We start from the raw sequence: 22,109 nt of genomic DNA on the forward strand, positions 1-22,109 counted from the left end.
AGATACAACCACCTTTTTTTCTTTCTTTTTTTCCCCCCAGTAATTTCAAAACTTACTGGTGGTATATTTCTATTGAAAGATCTACTTCTTATTCCATGGGAACGAAGCTTACCTTTCTTCTCCTGTGCAGACAAACCTGCAAAGCCAGAACAAAGTCAAAAAAGCAGAAGCTGCCACAGGAACTGGCTGTCATTTGTATATGAGACTTTCTCTAACACCTGGAGCTGTCAGTCTGCTGTGAAAACATGACTAATTTCTCATCACTAAAACTATTAAATACAAATCTTCATATATCAAGCCTATGGAAATTCTCTTTTTGTTACTTTACAATCACTTCCCTTCACTTGCTTTTTAACTTAGATCACCCAAGACTCTCCATGTGTTTCACACTTGGAAAATGCCTGAACTCCTCCCTTAGCTCTGTTGCCACTTTTTCCCCTCTCAGCATTAGTTAAGCATGCACAAGACCCACAGAAAAGCTGCAAACTTCATTTTGTAGCCACCTCTTTTCTCATTTTGTTTTGATACATACTAACATTTTTGTCTTTTTGAGCAAGGGTGTCTATTAGATTTGGTGTTGTAATAAGAATCACAAGGTTTTATCTGTTTCCTGAGTGGCCTAGGAAGTGGCTTGCTGCAATACATACACATCATTCAACCTGTGCCTTTCAGCATGAACCACCTTACACTTCCCTAAAACTGTGCACCTGAACTTGCACTCAGCTTTTTCTAGCTTTGGTTAACCTAAGCGATTCTGTCGTTTACAGATTTCTTTTCCATTTCTCATTGTCTCTACCAGTAAATTCATAACCAAATGTGTATTTCAGAGCGATCAGTGAACAAAACCAGTCAGGACAAGTTTCACAGATCTTTTTTTTTCATGACTGCTGGTCCGAAAGATTTCTATAAAAAAAGTCTCGACAATACATATATGGATTATTTATTTACTTTACAACTCTAGGCAGAATAGACGTGGACCACATTCATCTGGAGTGTACACTGCATGGAAAAATTAGACTTCAATCTGAAATAACAACATAATTTCTCTAAACGTCATTAAGTAGCAGGAAGTTGCTGTAGGCAAACTGCTTCCTGCATCCAGGAAATTTATCTGCTTGTCTGTTCAGTAAACCTTTTTTAAAAAAAGTCTTTTAATTGCTAGTAAAATTTTTTAAAAACCCAAAATTAAAAAAACAACAACCACAAGGTTTTGCAGGCTCCTTTGCAAAAAAGTGAACGTGATGTCAGATTTTTGTGCTAGTCTCAAGGAAAAGCACTCAGCAGTGCCAGTCAATATGACTAAAATGTGTATTTATAAAACAACAACTACAAAAAAACTTCCATGCCAGTGACAGGAGGTGATTCAGCTAGCTGGCTGGCAGTAAAGGTTGTTTACCAGGTTCTGGATTCCTAATTGGGTGCCTAGCTTGCTAAGTAGCAGCTGGTCTTTAATTAGTTGAAAAATTATTATCACTGAAAGTTGCCATAAAAAGAAAGAGAAAAATATAATTAAAGCATTAGAATCCATATGGTGGCATACATATCTTCACTCGTCAATAGCTGTTTTTCCTCTCTTTTCCACTCAGCATTAATAAGGCAAAACTGTTCATTTGCCAAAAAAGTCTCCTTTTTTAATTTGTATTGAAAGTAATATTAAAATGGAAGTGTGCTGAAAGATTGTATATAGTGCAGCGTTTCTCTTTGACTGTGAAATTATGCAAGATGTTACTTTCTGCAGGAGCGAGCTAGGATTGATGAGTCACCCTTGCTAGTACACCTGATCATGGTAGGACATCATTATCTCACCTTCATTCATTACTTATAAAGTAAAACTAGATGAAAACCTCTTTGTATAGAAGACTTAGCAAAGTACAAATTTTATGCCTGTGATGTATTAAATATGACCATAGCCTGAATGCACAGTGCAATCTGTAGCTGGAAATCTGCAAGCAGTTGCACTATAATTATCTGAAAATATTGCATGCACCAGTATTTCTAGAAGTTTACAAGCCTTCTCTGCACTTAAGGAATATTTGCCAATGTATGTGGAACAATGAGATTACATGTGAAGCAATACAGTGCTAGTATAAAAGGATAAGTTTAGGCATATTTTTTCTAAAATATTTTAAACACCTTGCTATCAATTTTAAGGTTATAGAATATTAAACTGTTTTTTTACTTACTGTACTTACTGATTTTCTCAAGGGGTGAGGGACGACGGTAATATTGCTTGGTTTTATAACAGCTGAATCCCCTTCAGCTCAAAACTTGACATAATCATCTCATCCATTAACCCTTTTTGAGACAGAGAAATTCAATAGTTGGAAAGGGTATTTGCTTACAATAGTGCCATAGTATTAAAGAAAAAAACAGAGAAAGAAAATATTAACTGTTTAGTGTCTAGATTTGTTGTGGGAAATGGATAAACTCTATAGTGCTCATATTAGCAGCAGATGACCTCTGCTTATCTGCATTTGTTATTGTTTACTTTATAGCAGAGAAATCTAGGAAATAAAATTATCTTCTGTTGTACAGGAGCAGATCGCCCATGTTCTAATTCTAAAAAAAATCTTTCTTACCTGGAGTTAAAACCAGGACATTCAGTATAAAAGAAATGAACTGTTTGAAAGCCTAAATTTCCAAGTGTCTCACTTATCCTGAACTCTACCTCTGCAGCACAAAGTTAATAAAATTAATTTTTAAATAATGCTTCACCATAAAGATCAGTTGATTCTTGGCAGTAACTTCATACAGTTGAAACAGCCCTTCATAATTTTACATAAGCCTTCCTTTAAGGTTTGGAAGTTGCAGACAAAGGTGAAAATGTTCATTAGATAACCAGCATACAGCAATATGCATCAGCTTCAGTCCTTCACTATAATGCCTTCCAAAGGCAAACTCATCATTTTTATCCCTGATGATGTATTGCTTCCTATCCAAATTGTTCTACATTCAAGCCTTACTCGTATTAGGCCACTGTAAAGCACTAGAAAAGATGAATGTGCTTTAGCACAACTATAATACAGTAAAAAAACCCCCAAACAACCACAACCCAAGTCCAAAAAACCCCCTATCAACTTCCCAGCTTAAAATACATTAGCATCAGGTCTTCAAATTACATTGCTAGGATGAAGTAAAAAAGGTTTATTTATGAATTCCATTTCATTTTTCTCTTGAACTGGTTTTAATACAATGCTACTGTAATTTATTGCAATTTAACATACAAAGTTTTTTTTTGATGAACATGAAATTATTTGACACTTGTATGTCTATAATGAAGATTATCTCATTTTTGTAAATGAGAATATTGGACTTTCATTTAGATCTAATATCTGATCTGTGCTGATTTACCTGTTTGAAGAAAACACCCTGAAAATGCACATTTTTAGAAAATTACTTAAATATTTGTTTCATTAAACTTTAAATATTGAATTATAATCTAGAAAACATTGAAATAGTTTTTTTGTTCGACTGCTAGATAATTAGTGATTCTTCTATAACCCTTTAGGACAGGACTTAATGCTCATGGAGAATTAAGACCAAATTTCTGTAGAACAAAATTTCTTTTAAAGTATTTCACAAACAGCCACAGATTTGCAGGCAGGCAAATTTAAGGTGAGGGAGAGGGATTTGTTTTAATATATTTAGTTCTTCTCATGTCCTTAATAACAAAATAATCCATTCATGATGGTTAACACTTTCTATCTCTATGTTACCCATAGGTCAACAAAAATCTCTGTGGGACTAAAACCATGAGTTATATCCTTGACTCATTGTATGTTGAAGAAATTCAACATACTATGAACAGAGAGTGGAAGCACTTGTAACTCATCTCTGTGTTACTGTTTTAAAACTATCATTGCTAGTGTTTGTCCCCTGTAATGTTCCCACCAGTTTTGTTAACTCAGCTGTGTGACCACTTTCCAGTCTGGGTAGAATAGAGAGGTCCTAATTTACTCTGACAGTAGAAATGGATCAAAGGGACAAGAGGGTCTTCTCTCCCTGTAGTCCTAACAAAGCATATGAAGGTGGAGCTTGGAGAAAGGGCAAAATGGGGCCAGTGCTGAGATCAGGTTGGCATTCCATGGGGATGCAATCCACTTGGCTTGGACCAGCAAACCTGCCTTCAGGTTAACCACGAGGTGATGACAGCAGCTTTGAAATATATTTAATACACACATATGTACCAACTAACAGCAGCAGGAGAGGCAGTAGCATTAGAGATACTTGATAAGCTGCAAAGGGAAGTGCAATGACTAAATATTTTCATTCACAAATTTGCACCTACAAGCACCAAAGTGTGTGTCACCAGTTTGATAGACAACCATTTTCTTCAATTTTATAATACACATGTAAGACCAGACTACCATTTATTTACACTTACAGGCAGCTTTGTTGTAGTCAGGACTCTATAAGTTTTCTTTCAATTAACTTGAATTCTAATTTATTTATTTTTTTCTCTATTTTAAAACTAATTTTCATTTGAATCAGTGTGGGAAACTATCAGAATAAGGCATCCTAGCTGCCAGATTGTTGCATGGACCTAGATTCAACTTTCATGCAATTTCCAGTGATAGGTGATAAATGAAGAGATGGAAAAAGAGAACTGTTACAGAATTCTGATGAGCAAGCCCTTTCTAACTTCAACAAGAAAAAATGAAGACTATCTGATTTCCATTAAATACATTGTATAGTACAAGCAGTGGCTGTAAAAGAGATTTCTGGTTTGTGACATGATATTTCATTTCTGGAAACTCAACCAATACTTAAAACTGAAAAGAGTGTTTCCTCTTGGTAGAGTTGCACAATGTAGTTTCAACAAGCTAGACAACTTCTCATTGTTTTTAATCTTATATCCTATACTTCATAATTTCATTAGATATTACTTACAAGTATGGACCTGTTTTGCCTTGATAAGTAGCCATGAAGTTCATATGCAAAACATTTAGCTGTTAAAAACCATCAGTTGAGATGTGTATTTGTAAAACAGTCTGATATATATGAGTTGAAAATTCTGCAATCTATTATTCACTAGACTGCTTTTGTATAGGAAAAACAAACAAAAAGAACCTAAATGATCTTTCTGCTGTTTAGAATGTTTTCATTGTTTCTGGGTTACATGCTTCAACAAGGTGAGCTGCCTGGCACTTTTCTCCTTCACAGCTCCACATTAATGCAAAATTCTGAGATCAAGAAACTACAAGGGGAAAAAATAAGCAACTTACAATAGCTTGTTTACATTATTCAGCATGTGTTATATGAGCACAAAATATTTACAAGTTTCATTTTACATGCACATTAATTATATAAAATTAGAGACACCAGGAGAGAGACATTGTGTCGATTAGACAATAAGATCAAGAATGCTGGCAGTGCTAGTAATAAGAAACCTACAGTTTACTTCCAAAGGGAAGACAGTTCATTAACGTTTTGCTTCTCAAGAGTTCAATTATAACATACCTAATGTACTGGACATTAACCTTTGGGGGCCTGAACCAAATTGTAGATGAGAGCAAAATGAAGGCACAGATTTGACTTCTTGGGGAACTTCTGCTGCTGTCAAACCAGCCGATCACCATATCCTGAAACCTCTTTTCAGAGGCACTCCTCCTTCACCTGTAAATGTTTAGGAAAACACCAAAACTAGTTTGATGAGAAATTTTTATTTTCCACTGGAATATGGAGTTCTGCAACTGAAAATAAAATGTACACAAATGTCAGGGAACACAAGAACAAATATTTGGTCTTAAAAAGGAACTTCAGAAGTGGAACATGACACTTTTTTCAACAGCATAAAATGTACACACACCTAACTGAACATGTTAGGTGTCTGCGTGGTGTAGCTTTCTCATAGTTCAGTCAGTTGTCAATTAACTTAGTTGACTCCAAAAGAAGTTAAGAATTAATGGTAAAATATGAATCTAGATAGGATTTTTTCCCCCAAGAATCTATGGCAAATAGTTCTGATTCCAGGGGGAAAAAAAAGAAAAAAAAAAAAAGAGGTTTCTGGTGTCCAAAAACCCCAAACCGTATGAAAACTCCAGTACTTGTGAAGAGGAAGATTCTATTTAATATAAGCATCCAAAAAGAGTATTCACCCTCACACTCCGTTACAGTTAACTATAAATTTTACTATAAATTTTGTCCATTTAAAGTGTGGACGCTCATTCCAGAATATATCAAGGAAAGAAATCAGGTTAGTTCCACAAAAATGTTATTTGGCTACAGGTTTCATCAGTCTTCACTAAAACATCCAGTATGAAAATGAACTCCAGTAAAGAGCATTTACAGAGAAGATATGTGTTTTGATACCTCTCAGGAGTGAAAATCTCAGGTACAGGCCGCAGTGTACGCTTAAAGGTGGAAAACCACTTTGTTTTTTATACAGCAGGGGTTTTCACCTGTATTGTCCTAGTTCTGTGTTCTAGGCTTAACAGACAAATTGTAGGATAGAACTCTGCAGATCAGCTGTTCTAAAAATGAAATTTTCAAAAGCTACAGCAGAGAAATGATTTGCAACAATCAGTAAATAACATGACCAGGTGCATACCAACAAAGGCTAAGCCTGGACTACAGTGTCCACAAGCCAGAAGATAATCAGAGAAACTCCTGAATTCCACTTCCCTGAGCTACATTTGAGGCTTTTCTATAACAACTGAAATAAAAAATTTGGTGAAACTATGGAGAGAATATTCATCTTTGAAGTCCTCAGCAAGACACAGGCGCAGTTTCTTGCCAATGACTTCTGAACTTGATTCAGAAATATTTGCTTGATGACCCTAATTCACCTGATGGGGTGAACTATTCTAAGGCAAACAGCATTCACCTACTGCAGAACTGATTTGTATTTCAGCATGGGTGTCATCCCTTTGTTTTGTTATAATGCCTCTCAAAAATCATTTAATATAGGAAGCTTATGCAAACACATTAAGGAGGAGGGTTATTTTATGTGAGGGTTGGGGTTTTTTTAATAGAATTTTCAAGATTAATCTCTGGCTGTACATTTGGAATTCTAAACTAATGTCTTTTTTTGAAAGGCAAGGAGTCTAGAGAAAAAGGAGATGGCCACAAGAGGCTGAACTGAAGATAAATGAACTGCTAACTGCAGAAGCATCAGATTCCCTGTAACAACTACTACATCATTGGCTATAACAAATCAAGGTTGTATTATTCAAGCAAGCAGCATATTCATGGCTGTGGAATTTCAATAGCAATATTTTCCCTAAATGCTGTCAGGTTGTTTTGACAAATTCCAATAGTAAACGGTAAATATAAGAAATGTGCATTTTAGACTAATTCAGTCATATATAGGAAACTATGGAATTTTTTTTTCATCACTGACATTAAAAAAGATGAATAATCATCACAGGATATGTATTTATCCAAGAACTACCACTCAGGAAAACTAAACAAGGTAATGCTGCTGTGATTTAGCTAGTTTTTAGGAAACCAAACCTTTATAAAAGGTCTTTAAAAAATAGTTTGCATTTAGTAAATTCTCTATCAAAATTTAAGTCTTTGAGGATAAGCTTTCTAAATGAAACTCAGTTACTAATATCGAAAAGTCATAGAAAGTTCAAGCTAGTGAGAACTTCAAAACCTGGGAGGAAAAAAACAATGAAACTGAATTTACTTTTATTTTGCTATTTAATGAGTAAAACTTAAGCTAATGGTGCAATTACTTGCTGTTTTACAGATATTTCCTATTTCTTTTTCCATACACTAGTTCTTAGAACAGATCCTATGTCAACATTTTCAAAATTCATTTACCTGTCTAAGCCGTGCTATACAAGATCAAAAAGTGAAAGGGAACTAAACCAAGAATGTCCAGGATATGGATAAAATTACTGTTTCATTTGGAGATTTAACCAAGACTCCAAGACATGTTCTACATGGAAGTTTTGTAATCTCCCATGAAGCCTGGTTTCCACTTGAAGGAAAACCTGTAAAGATCCTCATGTGAAAAATGTTTTACCTAGAACAGCTTGGAAGACCTTAGGATTGTTACATGCAGTTTATGAGCTTGAACAGTTCCAATATATAAGATGAATGAGCAAACAGCAGAAAAAAATCCTCAATCCTGAAAATGAACTTAAGTGCTGGACACCAATCACAAGTGTAAACTACTGAGACACAATAAACTAAAGACTAATGTCGAAAGCAGATTTGAAGAAATTATATATCCATCTTGCTGTAATTTAAATAGATGTATAAAGAAAAACTGGTTAAATGCAGACACATTACCAGCTTTTAAATAAAACATATTGGAAACGTCAATGATAAGAAATTGACAAGTCACAAAAATAATATATACAGTAAACCTTAATTTATTTAGACCTGTTAGTTCTTAAGCAATCTGTGGTAATGGACAAACCACTGCTAATGAAATTTTGAAATAAAAGCCTTTACTGTTTATGTAACCAGTATAATATACAAGAAATTGCATTCTTTATTACCAGGCCAAAATATTATAGGATCATTAAGGCACTGAACTAAAACAATTTAAAAAGCAAACAGAGTACATTTGCTTTCGCTTGCCTTTTGATTTGCTGAGGACTACAAATGCAAATATGTAGAAAACCTTCAGGGGCATTTGTAGAAATGGGTTACAGAATTTTGTAACACCTTTTTGTCAACATCTAAACCTCTATGTCTCTTTGCCAGTTCAGCAAAATCCTTTTATCTATAGGGAAACACTGAGAAGATCTGTACCAGGATTTAAGATGAAGGTTAAGGCAAGCTTGATATAACAGGCTTGCCCATAATGCACATACCACCTGTAAACCAAGACAAAGTCAAGAGTCAGAGATGTCATGGGATATAAACAGAAAGGATGGCTAAAGTTTGAGTCATAAATTAGAAAAGCAGAACAAAACCACGTCAAGCCAATGAGCAGAATGGGAGCTGTATGAAAGACAACCTAAAGATTAGGATGTTCCAGAGTCTACAACAAAAAGCAGAACGGGCTCAAGTTAGGTCAGGTAGGCTAAGCAAGTACTAAATCACCTCAAAAATCTGAACTGCAGTGCAAGAGTACAAGTATGTAGGAAGATAAAATTGCCTACTGCAACTGTATATTAACATCCACATCTTTCTTCCTCTTCAATATCACAGATAGCTGTGATCTTTTAGTAAAACAGGAACAGCAAAGCACAACAGGAATATTCTCAAAGAAATTTCAGCAAAGACAACAAATAGACAGTTAAACTACAGCAGTGGCAAAAATTAAAATAGCAGGACCCTTTTCCCCCTTAACTGAACTCCAGATGGATCCCGTTTGCAGTGGAGTTGCAAGTAAAGCATTACAACATCCAAATCTAGCGTGAACCATGCAGAAAACTTTGCAAGGCTTCCTGCCTTTTTTTATAGAGAATAATCTAACCTCAAAAACCATAAAGTTTGACAAAGGCTTCTTTTTTTTGACAGTGCAGAGAATACTTCTGGTGGGTCTACTGTACTGTATAGAACATATCCAAGCATTCTGAATCTTCCTAGTCAATCTGGCTGCAGTAGCCTCAGTTTTGCAAGCTAGTACATGCTTTTTCAAACAGTTCCACTTGGAATACATTACATCCATCCATCAAGGTAATCTGTTTCTACCTCACACATACGTAGTTGAGGTTTCCTAATCTAACATCGGAACTTCAGATTTGCCTTAAGTAGCCAAGATTGAATGTTTTTACAGCATGCTATGCTCACAACTAGGACTTGAGTCAATAGTTGTGGTTTTGTTGGTTTTTTTTTTTCTTTTTTTCTTTTTTTTTTAATTCATTTCCATTTGGACTCAGGCACAACTGAAATTAATTCAGATGCCAGCAACAGTCTGATAACCAATTCTTTCCCATTGAAACAGCCTGCACTGGAAAACAGGTTTTAAAAATCAGAAAGGTGATATGACAGGCTAGGCTCATAATAAAGTGCCTCAGCCAGTAAGACACATATCCCTCTATTTTCCGGCTCCTGCAGGCACCACCACCATACACAGCAGAGAGTGTTTTTTCCCCAGACTCCTTAATCTAGAACTTGAGATGTGGAGCTGGTGGTAACCTGGCAGCACTCATAGGAACACAAACTGTGCTGGCACTGTATCAGGGGAAAGAAGAATCATAGCAGTGAGATAAGATTCCCGTAACTTTTACTCTCTGATAAACCTGTACCTGCAGAGTAGTCCAAAACTGCTCCTGTAGGTGATAGTGGAAGCACCCAGGGGTGCTTCTGGCAACCAGCCATTAACATCCTAACAACTCGCTTTAGGCACAACAGTGCAGAGCTCTTCACAATGAAGAAATAAAAATCAACAATATGGCCAAGCCCTCCCCACTAACTGAAGAAATATTTGGGGATATCCTTCCCCCACCAGACAAATTCTTGAATAACATTTGCAAAACCTTATAACACAGAAATTGTTGTCTTAACCTGAGTAATGCATTAAAGGTAAGCTCTGCATGAACATGTTCTGTAGATCTCAAATGGCAAAATCAACCCCACGTTAAAGCAGTCTCCACTGGGGCACAAAACCTGTTATCACACTGCTCCTTTGAACTGGGAGCCCAAAAAAAGTATCTCAGAAAAAGATCAGTTTCAAAGAAAATTTCCAAAATAGTAGCCAATATTCAGCTCAGCAAACAAAGAAAAGAAAACAAGGAGATTCCAGCTCATATTTTATTTCATGTTTTGTGTTGTTTCCCTCCCCCATCCTAATAAATGTGAAAAACCCACACATAAAGAGCAAAGAGGCACTGTGTTAAAAACAATTAGCACAAGCAATGCTTACATGTCAGCTTTACACCTACAATGGTTGCACAAATCTAACAAGGTAACGATGAATCTGAGATTTACTGAGATTTTAATCCTAGTCTTCCCACTGTTATGAACCCATACATAAAATACCTATGTCTCTTTTAACTTCATTTTGCAGATCAGAAAATAAACACTTAACAGGTTAATCAACACCTTTCATATGGAAAGACATACAGAAGTCTTTTCTCTAATTTATTCATGTAATTTTCTTCTGAAAAAATGCATTGCCTATTTTTGAGAAGCTGCATTTATTCAAATAATTACCATTTATTATCTGAAAATTATACTTCCTTTACCAGTCCACAACATGGCACAGGGACAATAAGAGACCAGCAGTCATTAAAGTATTGCAACAAAACACATTTATTACGCAGATCTTAAATCAATCTGAAATGTGTAGTGCAACATTACGTCAAGATAATTGGTTCAAAACTTTGATACCTATTTGAAACAACTAATTGCAAAATTTCTTCTTTCCCAAATGAGTTGTCCTTGAGTTAACCCTCACCATTCAGTGTCTCTCTGTGGATGTGCACCTATCTGCAAGCATATATATCCATATATAATGTATTTGTGTACATATACATACAAAGCCAAATTTAAACATATTTTAATAAACATTTTTCTTCTTGATTTTTAGGGCCTTTTAACAGCAGCCATACAGATACTTTATCTGTGATAGACCTTTGAAACAGAACAAATATTTCTGTAGTTCTTAGATCCAATAAAAATACACAACACATTTTCTTCATGGGCATATTCACTTCAACGCACAAAACCCTTCCATTGCTCCATTTATTCCATTAGTGTAGGAGCTTAAATGATGCATGAAGCTTTCAGCAGTAAGGTGAATGTCATTTTTAAGAACCCAATAAAAAGATAAATACAGGAACTGTAACTCAATACTGAAAAATATTTTCAAATAAAAGTACAACTGTAAACAGTACATTCAGGTCCCGCCTCAGACAGTAATTTCTCCTGATGGCATAAGGCCCCAATTCAAATTGGCATTTAAGAATGTGCTTATTACATTAAGCAGCCTCTTTAGTCAATACGATTTAAGTTCAGGATTATATGCTTTCTTGAGCCAGGGCCTCAATAAATTAGAAGAAGGATCAATTAAAAATTATATGTAGCAAAAGAGTCAACAGTGCACTTGGAAAATTAAAATCTACAAACTTGTTTCAGATTTAACAATTGGTCAAATACGGTAAGTGCAAAGTCTGGAAGACTAAACTTGCTTTGTCCGTGCTCCACTCCAGAAGAATAAACACAAACCACTAAAAGATATTGGAGTTTGACCTAGTTTTCCCTATACTTCCTAGCAGAATTGCCAGATACATTATTTAATTTGTCTAATTTCTTCAGTCAAACAAATTATTTTTCCAATTAAGCTGCTCGATGCAATCAAGAATAGAAGTAAATGATGTAAGAAATATTACGGCACCTGTGAATAACAAAACCAGAAGAGGGGATAAGTAGTCATACTTATGGGAAGTATGGGCAGAAATTCAGCAACATAAATCATCCTGAAAACTATGTTAATAAAAAATCAATTGATGCTGATAAAATTTCAGAGGAAAAATTAAATTTAAGGAATTAAGAGATTATTTAAAACAGCTTCCAATAAGCAAGAAATAGTTTAAAATTCTCTCTTCTACCCTAAGAGCTCTGGCCAATTCCAATCGAACTTGAGGAACACCAAAGGCTAGTGAAAATCTGTGGCAGAGTGGTTAAACAGCCCACAAAAGGGACAGCAGCAAAATAAAGCAGATGCTGTTATTAATGCCTCCCCTGAAGCAAAGGTGCAGCATGAGCTCATTAGCTCTCTGCTCTGTTGATCCTGCTGCTTAACCAGGTAGCATCTGCAACACCTGGAAACAGCCTCAGCACAGCGGTGCCTTTTGCCCATTCAGCTGTTATGGGACAAAGTGAAAACTGGGATATGCTGTGAGAAAGGAAGGTGGCAATCCCATGGGATAAATAAAGGTGAGATTCACAAAACAACTTAAGAAAACCAAATAGTTTCATTGCTCACAGAGGTTTTGTTTTGAAGCCATTTTCTGATTTTTAAATGTAAGGAACTCAGGGCTTAAAAACCAAAGTAGTGGCAGGATGATAGTATATCATATATCTCCAGAAACTGCTACCTACATACTCAGAATGCAGCAAATGAGCCTGTTGTCTCAACCTTGGGACTCTCCTCACACTCGGAGTAAGAGCTGTGCTACAGGTGTAGTACAGGGATTTCCTAGTCCCTGCAAAAAGCACACTGCTCACCTTTGTCCTCATGGTAAAGGGAGGGGTTAATCTCACCCATTTAGTAACTGGCACTTCTTAATTGAGTGAGTTAATAAACTTCTGACAGATATGCTTGTGTGGGGACCATTTTTTCTTAAGGAACTTAATTTCTCATGTGAATATTAAATATTCATCAGATGCCGGCAGCTTTGTCAGAACCAAGCAAGCTTTATCCAAACAGCAATAGAGACGTCTGCCTCTGTCACCCTGAGCTACCCAATGTCTGTTTATAAAATTACTTCAGCCCATTGGCAGAAAGAGATGATGCTACTCTTCCAATTCATATACCCTTTTAAATTAAATGTTGCTTTGAAGACTTCTTTTTGTCATCCTCAGTATTCTCTCTCACTGCTTAGATGTTTTAATCAGATGTACACCATATAGACACAGTTCTAAGATACAAGAACGAATACATTGTCTTATCTATTACCTTCCTCTCCCTTTTGATTCTTTCACATGCTCTGTCAGAGGACAAATCTGTGGGAGCAGACACTAATTTAATTTTTAAATTAAAAAAAATACATGAAAAATCACTTTTCAAAGCAGATGTTACTAATTTTTATAGTGTTAGACAATTAAAAATATTGCAGGCCAACAATACCAATATCATTGTATATCTTGTCTTCTTTCCAAAAATATCTCTCTAGTACTTACAAGATGGTACACAATATAAACAGAGGAAAAGCTTAGAATTATTATATCAAACAAGATCTGCAACAAAAAATAATTAACAAAACCCTGATGTCATTGCACTGTGCAGGAAAAACCTCCAAATTTCTGGAGTTTTATATAATCAGCTTTCTCAGTTCAGTCTTAAATTATAGCATGTGGCATAAGCACGTACAAAATTAACAGCTGCATATAAACAAATTATATTTCCTCTGCACTGTACAACTGCATGCATCAAACCCGACTACTTTTTTCCAGAAAATACATATACACGCGCATATATATATATATATATACACACACACACATATATACATATATAAACTTCAGACTCAGGAAATCAGCTAGAGGTTTCATCAGGAAGTACTCTGTTCTTCTGCAGCACTGTATTTAGTTCCTGAATAACATTTGATGGCAATTTGTTATCTAATTCCAAAGTAGTTTTCTTTGTTTTGTTCTTATTTTTCTTCAGTGCCTTATGTGGTTTTCCATGTAGGTCAGTCATCCCTGCACCTACATCCTCAGCAGAGACTGAGTTCCAATGTGTTTTTGCATGATTTCGGACTTTCTCCTCCTTCCGTTCCAAACATTGTGCCACAATAGAAGCTTTTTCTTTCCAATTTTTTCTTTCTTCCAGAAATTCATTTTCATGATGCTCACTGAATTTTGGTTTTCCAGAGTGCAGTTCTATATTCTGAGCAAACAAGCAAAGAGAAATAAGATCATTCACATTCACAGAGTATTCAGTGATATTTAGATTGCAATTTTTCTCATTAGTTTCACATAACAGTTTAAAAGAAAAATCAATTTTATTCAAGACCGGAGACAGCAGAGTTAATAGTTTTCAATTCACACAATTGGTGCTATTACATTTAGTAAGCATATTTTCTTAATTAGTGATACTTCTGAAAATTACATAAATCTTTCAATTAAATGCACCATGTCAATGAAGACATTAATTTTCATATACTCGCAATTTTTCATTCTACCACAGCAGACTGTTTTAATGTTTTACAGCAGTTCCATATACTCTTAAAAATTCAGAATTCTTAAATTGAACAAATACAACTAAAAATATTGCAATTTTGATCTTAATGACTGAGCTACATGAATGTGCAAAATATAACTTTACATGATCACATAAACATTTTCAGCAGCTGTTCAGTACTACCTGATAAAAACTGTCTGCTTTTTCAAATTTTGGCTAGCAATTTTAAGTAAACATACTGGGAATTCAGATAAAACAACAAACTGATGGCAATGCAACTGTTCCGTATCGGTGGGCTGTTTTCAAGTTCTTAAACTGTAGGAGATGAAAGTTAAATCAAATGCTGCATCTAAATTTGTGACTGGTGTGGCCCATTAGGAGCGCATCTGTACAGTGAAAGTGCTGAGAATTTGACGTCCACACTAACACTATTTCAGGGCTGCTTTTTTTTTTTTTTCTTTCATTTATATACACTTCAGACTACTTTTAGTTTTCTCCTACTGACAGAAGGTCTATTTTTGGCTGCAGTGCATTAGATATGCTCCTGCAGAAAGTCTTCAGCTTCAGTTCCATCTGAAAGCAAACCAATTTCACATGATCCAGAACCACTCCACAATACGAAGCAAAACACAGAAAATGGGAACATTTGCTCTTAAAGTACAGCCCTGATCCTCACTAAAACATTCATGTGGATGTACCTAAATTAGCTTCTCTTTAGTGTCTGAATATTTTTTCAGGTTTGCTTTAACATATATGAGGTATTAAGATTCCAGGAGACAACTTGCTCAAAAACTATGGATGACTGATTCCATAAAAATCCAGCCAAACTGAACAAGTGTCATACAGGAAAGATGAAAAGAACCAGTCTCCCTCAGTTTTAAGTATCTTCTAATAGTCAACAAAGACATCATACATGAAGGAAGAATTCAAGGACCTCATTTTCTTTGAGAGCTGTGAGGCTCTTCCACAACAAGAATGATCTGCCTACTGCCACATCAACTGAGCAGACAGGGTACAATAAATTCCTCTGCCATTCTTATTTGCCTTGTATGTTTTACAGTGGCATTTCTTTCTTCATGAGGACAGCAAATATAAGCCCAATACAAAACGTTGATGCAGCAAATTAGCTGCCATGTAAGAAGAAAAACAGTAAATATTAAATGAGTTTACGTTACAAAATACAGTATAAATCAGTGCAGTCTCTTGAAATTTCACCTGAGCTAGCATCTGCTCAATAATAAAAGAAACAAACATTTAGATTATGTAAATCACAATTTTTAAAAGAGCAGATAAAGGGTTTATTTTATTGATATCACTTTCAGCATTAAGGAGGCTGGTATTTGCAGCCTTGGTGAATATTTGCATTCACCAAGAATGAAAACTTTCCCTTAATAACGAAGCACCAGTAGCCATGATATTAAAAAAAAATCAGTCCCAGAACAACAATGCATGCAAGACTTCATACTGCTACATGTGTTACCACTGGTGCCTGCTATGGAGCAGATTTTAGCTTGCCTGAAGACTCTTTTAAATTCTACTGCCATCAGTAACAACTGCTATCAGTTTAGAATCTCTTGCTATCACCTAATCCAGGAAGAAGCATCCTAATATTTAATGTGTTCAGCAAAAAAAGTTCAAGGCAACTGAAGAACTGTTCCAATGACTCAAGAATGGGGGGGGGGGGGGGGGGGGGCTTTGCTAAGTATTTGAAAAAGCTGTAATTTTCCATTTAAGATAATTTCTTTCCATTTCCAGTAACATTCTCTCATGAACAGTAAAACAGTGAGATTATCACCAGTTCAATTAATAAAATAATAAAAGGCCTATCTGTGATAACATACACGCACTATATGGAATGCAAATTGTCATGCAGTACCTTTCAGAAAACACAGTAACACACTCCAAGCTGGTCACTATTACTCAGCAAACTAAGATATGAATTACTTGTGAAATTGTCAGGAACAACAATCTTCTATTTACAGAATTTTTTACATCATATTTCAATTTTTCAACTCTTGAGAAGAAAAATACCAACTACATTTTTTAAATCAGTATAGTTCTCCTGCTAAACTGGGTATGGGAGAAGCCTTTTATATAATCAAAGTAAGAACAGATCAAAAAAACCACTCAAATTTAAAGGTTGACCACTTCTCTGAAACAGCCTTGTATTATGGCATTCAGCCCCTTAACACAGACCTCTACTCAACATTCTCAAGTTTTAAAGTAGATTCAGTATATAGAGAAATCCTAATTCCCAGCACTGTAAGAATATTCAATTGATGGAGCGAAATTCTGTTGTTCAATTTGGAGTACTAACAGTTTCCTTTATAAATAACATACCAAAATCATGTGTGAACAAGGCTGCACATCAAATTTCTTAATAATATTATTTCTTAGTATTTGATCTCCTGCTTAGTCACATGCTGTAAATTATACTGCTGGACTCATACTTCTCTCCCAGTAACCTCTGATGCAAAAAAACCAACAAAAAAATTGTGTTAGAAGCAGCAGTATGCCTCAAAATTTCAGCCCCTTAATCAAGTAATTGGTAAATAAGTTGATAATAATATGGACATCTAACATTTTCTTTTTTGTTTTCTGAACATCACCAGCAAAAACATGTGGAGCAACTCTATTTGCAGCCTCCATTATCCCCATGACATACTGTTCCTTTCAAAATGCTGCACAGGTATATCCTATTGTAAGTCAGTATTCCTTAATCCTCAGTCTTCCCATATTTTGAAATAAAATTACAGATTTACTGCAGATATACAGAAATGTAAGATTCTATATGAGAAATATGCATATTTTAAATGCACTATCCATGCATGCAACAAGTGGTACAGAAACAACAGAAATCTTTTGATCTACTTGTTATCAGAAGGACTCTATAGTCACACAGTGTTTTCAAACTTTCTGTATTATACATTTATCTTGTTAGCACACAATAAAACTGCTTTGTTTTAGCATAGATCATTAATATTAAACTTGTTTGTTTCTGGTTATCTTCAAGTTGTGTCCCCCCACTGCCCCTTATTTTCATATCACAAAGATGCCACTTCTTCCAGCGTTTGGAAAACTTTCAGTCTTTTTTCCTGCCTATATGAAGATAACTTTGATCGCATTTCTATTACAGGTTTACACATTGACCTGTAAACAGACCTATGTTTTTCTACAAACCAGCATCTTTCAGAAAATGCTTGCTCCTGTTATTACTTTCCAATGCTTTAAAATGGAGATATTTTGGCTTGCTGGTGAAGTACTACAAATCCATGGAAAGACTGAAGGCATGTTCTCTAAATAGGTATCTACTGCTTAATGACTACGCTGCTGTACAATATTTTTCCTTCATAAACCATATCATATACTTACTTTCTACCACTATTTTACCGTTCATTCTAGATTTGACTGTCCATGTAAAAAAAAAAAGTGTGTTTTTATTTTCCACTTTAAATAATTTTATGTCAACCTTCCTAAAATATGCAAATACCCTCTGCATAAAACTTCTCTGGATCTAGTTATGGCATAAATAATGAAGACTGTGATCTTCTACTTTTAAGTTACAATGCAGAATTCCTTTAAATGGCAGTATACAAAATATTACAGTCCTTCCCAATTAAGCACATTATCAACAAAAACACTAATAAAATATTAATTCTAGTACTATAAGGTATTAAGGATTTTAAATCAGGAAGCTCAAAATCCAATAAAGCCTTTACCCTAAAATGTCTGAATTTGTAGTAATCTCAAAGAATGTTTTAGAGATCTCAACTGTACCTGCGTAAAGAACAGGTAAGAGACATGAGTTATGTCTCTTGAATGACAAAACCTATGATTTACTTTCATCAAAGAAGTTTTAAAATGCAAACATTAGAAGGAACTTATCAGAGAACTGCAAAAATACTTCCTGGGAGACAGTTAAAATGAAAGGACAAATTAAACAAAACAGGAAAACCAAAATCACATTCACACTGTATTATACCCATTTGGTAAGGCAGAGCAGAAATGCCTGAAGAAAGCGTAACAACAGAGGGATGGAGTTGCCTTTTAGATAAAGCAGTACTTCTACCTTTACTTTTGGTTTGCTATGGAACTGAGCCAGCTTCACCAATCTATACCTGAACCACTGTCTCTGTAAGTGGTGATAACAGCTACCATATTATCTACATCCCTTCAAAAATCTTCTAAAACATGCAAGAAATAATACTGCATACAAAGGACCAAGCTCTCCTGTTTCAACACTTATTCTCTGCTGCATTCAGATTAGTTACCACTATTTTTCCCAAGCAGAACAGGGAAAAGTGGTAGGTTTCCACTATCCCTGCTTCTTCTCAGCTGGAAGTAATGCAAGTCAGTCCTCCCCACAGGCATTAGTATCTTTACGTGGATACCAGAAATTCATCTCAAGCTAACAAGATAAGGTTGAGACATATCACTAGTGCACATAATGCAGTGACACAGCTCAGTCTCTTCACAGAGTTGTAACTAAACCCTCTTGTTCTTCTTTGAGACTAGTAATAATTACAATTTAATGTATCACAGTTAGTTCCATCTGAGCTTTTCCATTACATTTGCAAAGCAGACAACTAAAACACTAAAACAGTGCAGTTCTTTTAGTCCAGGGGTCCTCAAACTTTTTAACCAGGGGGCCGGCGCGCGGATGAAGTGGCAGGCAGTCATCTGCGGCTGCTTGGTTTCACCTCCCCAGCCCCCGGCGGGGGGGGCAGGGGGGTTCTGTAAATACCGGGGGCTGGATTGAGGACCCTGGGGGGCCGTATCCGGCCCATGGGCCATAGTTTGAGGACCCCTGTTTTAGACAGAAAAGATATGGTAAAATTCACACATAGGACATTTTTTAAGGAACTTATTAAAATAAAATTGTAATAAAGTGCACTGTGATAATGTGCATTCTATTTCTAGGTAAAAGTCCTATTTACTTCTAATGAACAATCATTGCTTAAAAAAAACCCCACCCCCAAACAAATAAAAATCCACTATTGATTTACTGAACAGCCTAAGAGGTGACTCAAGTTTAGGTCACGTAATGGTTTTTTACATTACTTTCTCTTAATTGTTCCGTTAATGACAAAACAATGAAAAGGATATTGATAATAAGAACATCTACATTTTATATTTTTCCAGCTCTAAAGAGTTCGTTATTACTGAACTATTTACAAGTATAGCATTGCATTTTAGAATTTCTACACCAAGTTCAAGTCCCACTTACTTCTGTACTCCCTCTGATTTTACAAGTGTTCTTCTGGTGAATAGGAATTAGTGGTAAGCCTCCGATCTTTGGACTTTTAGTTATAGACTGTTTTCTTGCTTTTCCAGCAGGTGGCCATATATCTGCATGCTGAAGAACAAAATGATTCTTTATTTGGGTGTGGCATTTCATAAATACACAACATCCTTTTGTATGTAAAACTCTCGGAAAAAGCTATCTATTGCACATCTCCATGCCCTCTTTTTGGGGCCAAAGTTTGAAAACACTACAGAGCTTAAAATTACGTTAGTATTTTATATGTGATGTGCAATATTGAGTGAACAGAGCCAAAATATCTCTATACAGTTTTCATGTATCAAACATTTTCCCTCCATATTATAATTCCAATTATCTTCTAAGATAATATCAATTATCTTTAGGAAAATAACAAACAAGATGCACAAATTTACTTGATTCACAATTTCAAAATTCCACATAAACATGCTTTCAGGAGTCCAAATAGAAGTTTCTTAAATAAAATAAAATGAACCCAATCTGTAAATGAGTGTTTCAATATTATAATTTCAATATATTAATAATTTAGGAGAAAACTGCTGCTTAAGCTACAATAACCTGTGTTATCCAAAAGGAATCAGCTTTACATTCTGAATGCTCTAAAAACACAACCTACAGATAAACAGATCTGCCTTCCACAATAGTTTCAGTAGATCTCAAGCGAAAACATGTCAGTTTTGGAGAGAACTCCAAAGTGTGAATCCTCATTCTGAGTGAAAAACATGACTGGGAAGAGAAGGGAAGGAAAAAAAATAACTGAATATTTCAAACAAAATATGAAAACCTCTTTCTGTTAAGAGGTCTGTAATGAACATTCATTACCAGATCATGTAGAATTTCACAGCTAGAAATTTGAACACTTGTGCTGGAAGCTGACAGAGTCTTCCTTAATGGTAACCAGAAGGATAGCTCTGAGGACAAGGTAGCATAACAGTATTTTCCTGAAGAAAGCTTCAACATGAGATTCTGTGAATCAAAGACAGTGTACAAGGCCTACAGAACAGTTTCTAATGCTTGAAGAAGAGCGCACAAAGCTAAATTAGAAAAACTCCAAAGGAACCGGCCAGCCAGAAGTGCAAAGGAGCCCTACTAAAACCTGAGACCACTTTGTGGAAATACCAGAAAAATACTAACCCAAAGAATCAGTCATAAGAAACAGGAAACAAATTCTGTATGAACACGGGAAAAAAAACCAACCCTTTTTTACTGTGGGAGTGGTTAAACACCAGAATAAACTCCCAAGAAAGGTTGTGGAGTCTCCAATTATTCAAACCTGACTGGACACAGCCCCAAGCAACCTGCTCTAGCTGACCCTGCTTTGAACAGAGGGATTTGACTAGATGATCCCCAGAGCTCTCTTCCAAACTAAACAATTCTGTGACACTGTTCAAATCTGTAACAAATTTCTTTCCACAGCTGTCAGGATCTTCAGAGTAATTTTTTTTTCTTTTTTTTTTTTTTTTAATGCTATTCAGCCTTCCTAATCCATGAAGTCTCTTCAAGGCTGTATACAAAAATCCATTTGTGGAGCTGTGATCATACTTGCAGATAGTCTGCAAATAAAAACTGCTTTACTATTAACAAACTATCACAATCAGTGACTACTGACTTAGAAAAGCAGTCCAGAAACCAGAAGCCCCAATTTCAAAATTAGAAAAAGTATTTTATACGTTCACATCTTCACAGAGTAAAAAATTCTCACACGTAGTGCTGACCAGCGTGATGTAAAAGCCTATTATGAGTTCTCCTCAGTGAACATTAAAAACATTTTCTTCCAATGAAAGATTGAAGATATCTGAAAAAGCAGGTCTTGCCAACAAAAATCAATTCACTGTGGACCAAGATACAAGAAACATATACAATTAAAGAAGTGAGTGAGAAACTTTTAAGTCAGCTTCTGAAGGAAACTGCCTCTCTTAATTCTCAGCAAGCTTAAGGAAACTCCCTGTCAGTTAAGCAGCCTGATTTCCCTCTTGTGTATGTAGCATTTCTTAAAATAGAACTTTTGGAAAGTACATCAGAAATACTAGCAATGTATTAGGCCACATAATAAATGTATTTATTCATAGT

The 22,109-nt window shown here is 35.4% G+C and overlaps 1 protein-coding gene across 1 annotated transcript in view; it reads right to left on the bottom strand.

Moving 5' to 3' along the window:
- Positions 1-11,145: 11,145 nt before the first annotated feature.
- ARAP2 (ArfGAP with RhoGAP domain, ankyrin repeat and PH domain 2) overlaps positions 11,146-22,109 on the bottom strand; it is a 129,906-nt gene continuing 118,942 nt past the window's right edge. Inside the window, 2 exon segments of the mRNA XM_037390934.1 lie at positions 11,146-14,464; positions 19,986-20,114. Of these exon segments, the coding sequence (XP_037246831.1) occupies positions 14,111-14,464; positions 19,986-20,114 (483 nt within the window). The 3' untranslated portion in view covers positions 11,146-14,110.

The sequence above is a fragment of the Falco rusticolus genome, chromosome 1 (assembly GCF_015220075.1).
Source record: "Falco rusticolus isolate bFalRus1 chromosome 1, bFalRus1.pri, whole genome shotgun sequence".
NCBI lineage: Eukaryota > Metazoa > Chordata > Aves > Falconiformes > Falconidae > Falco > Falco rusticolus.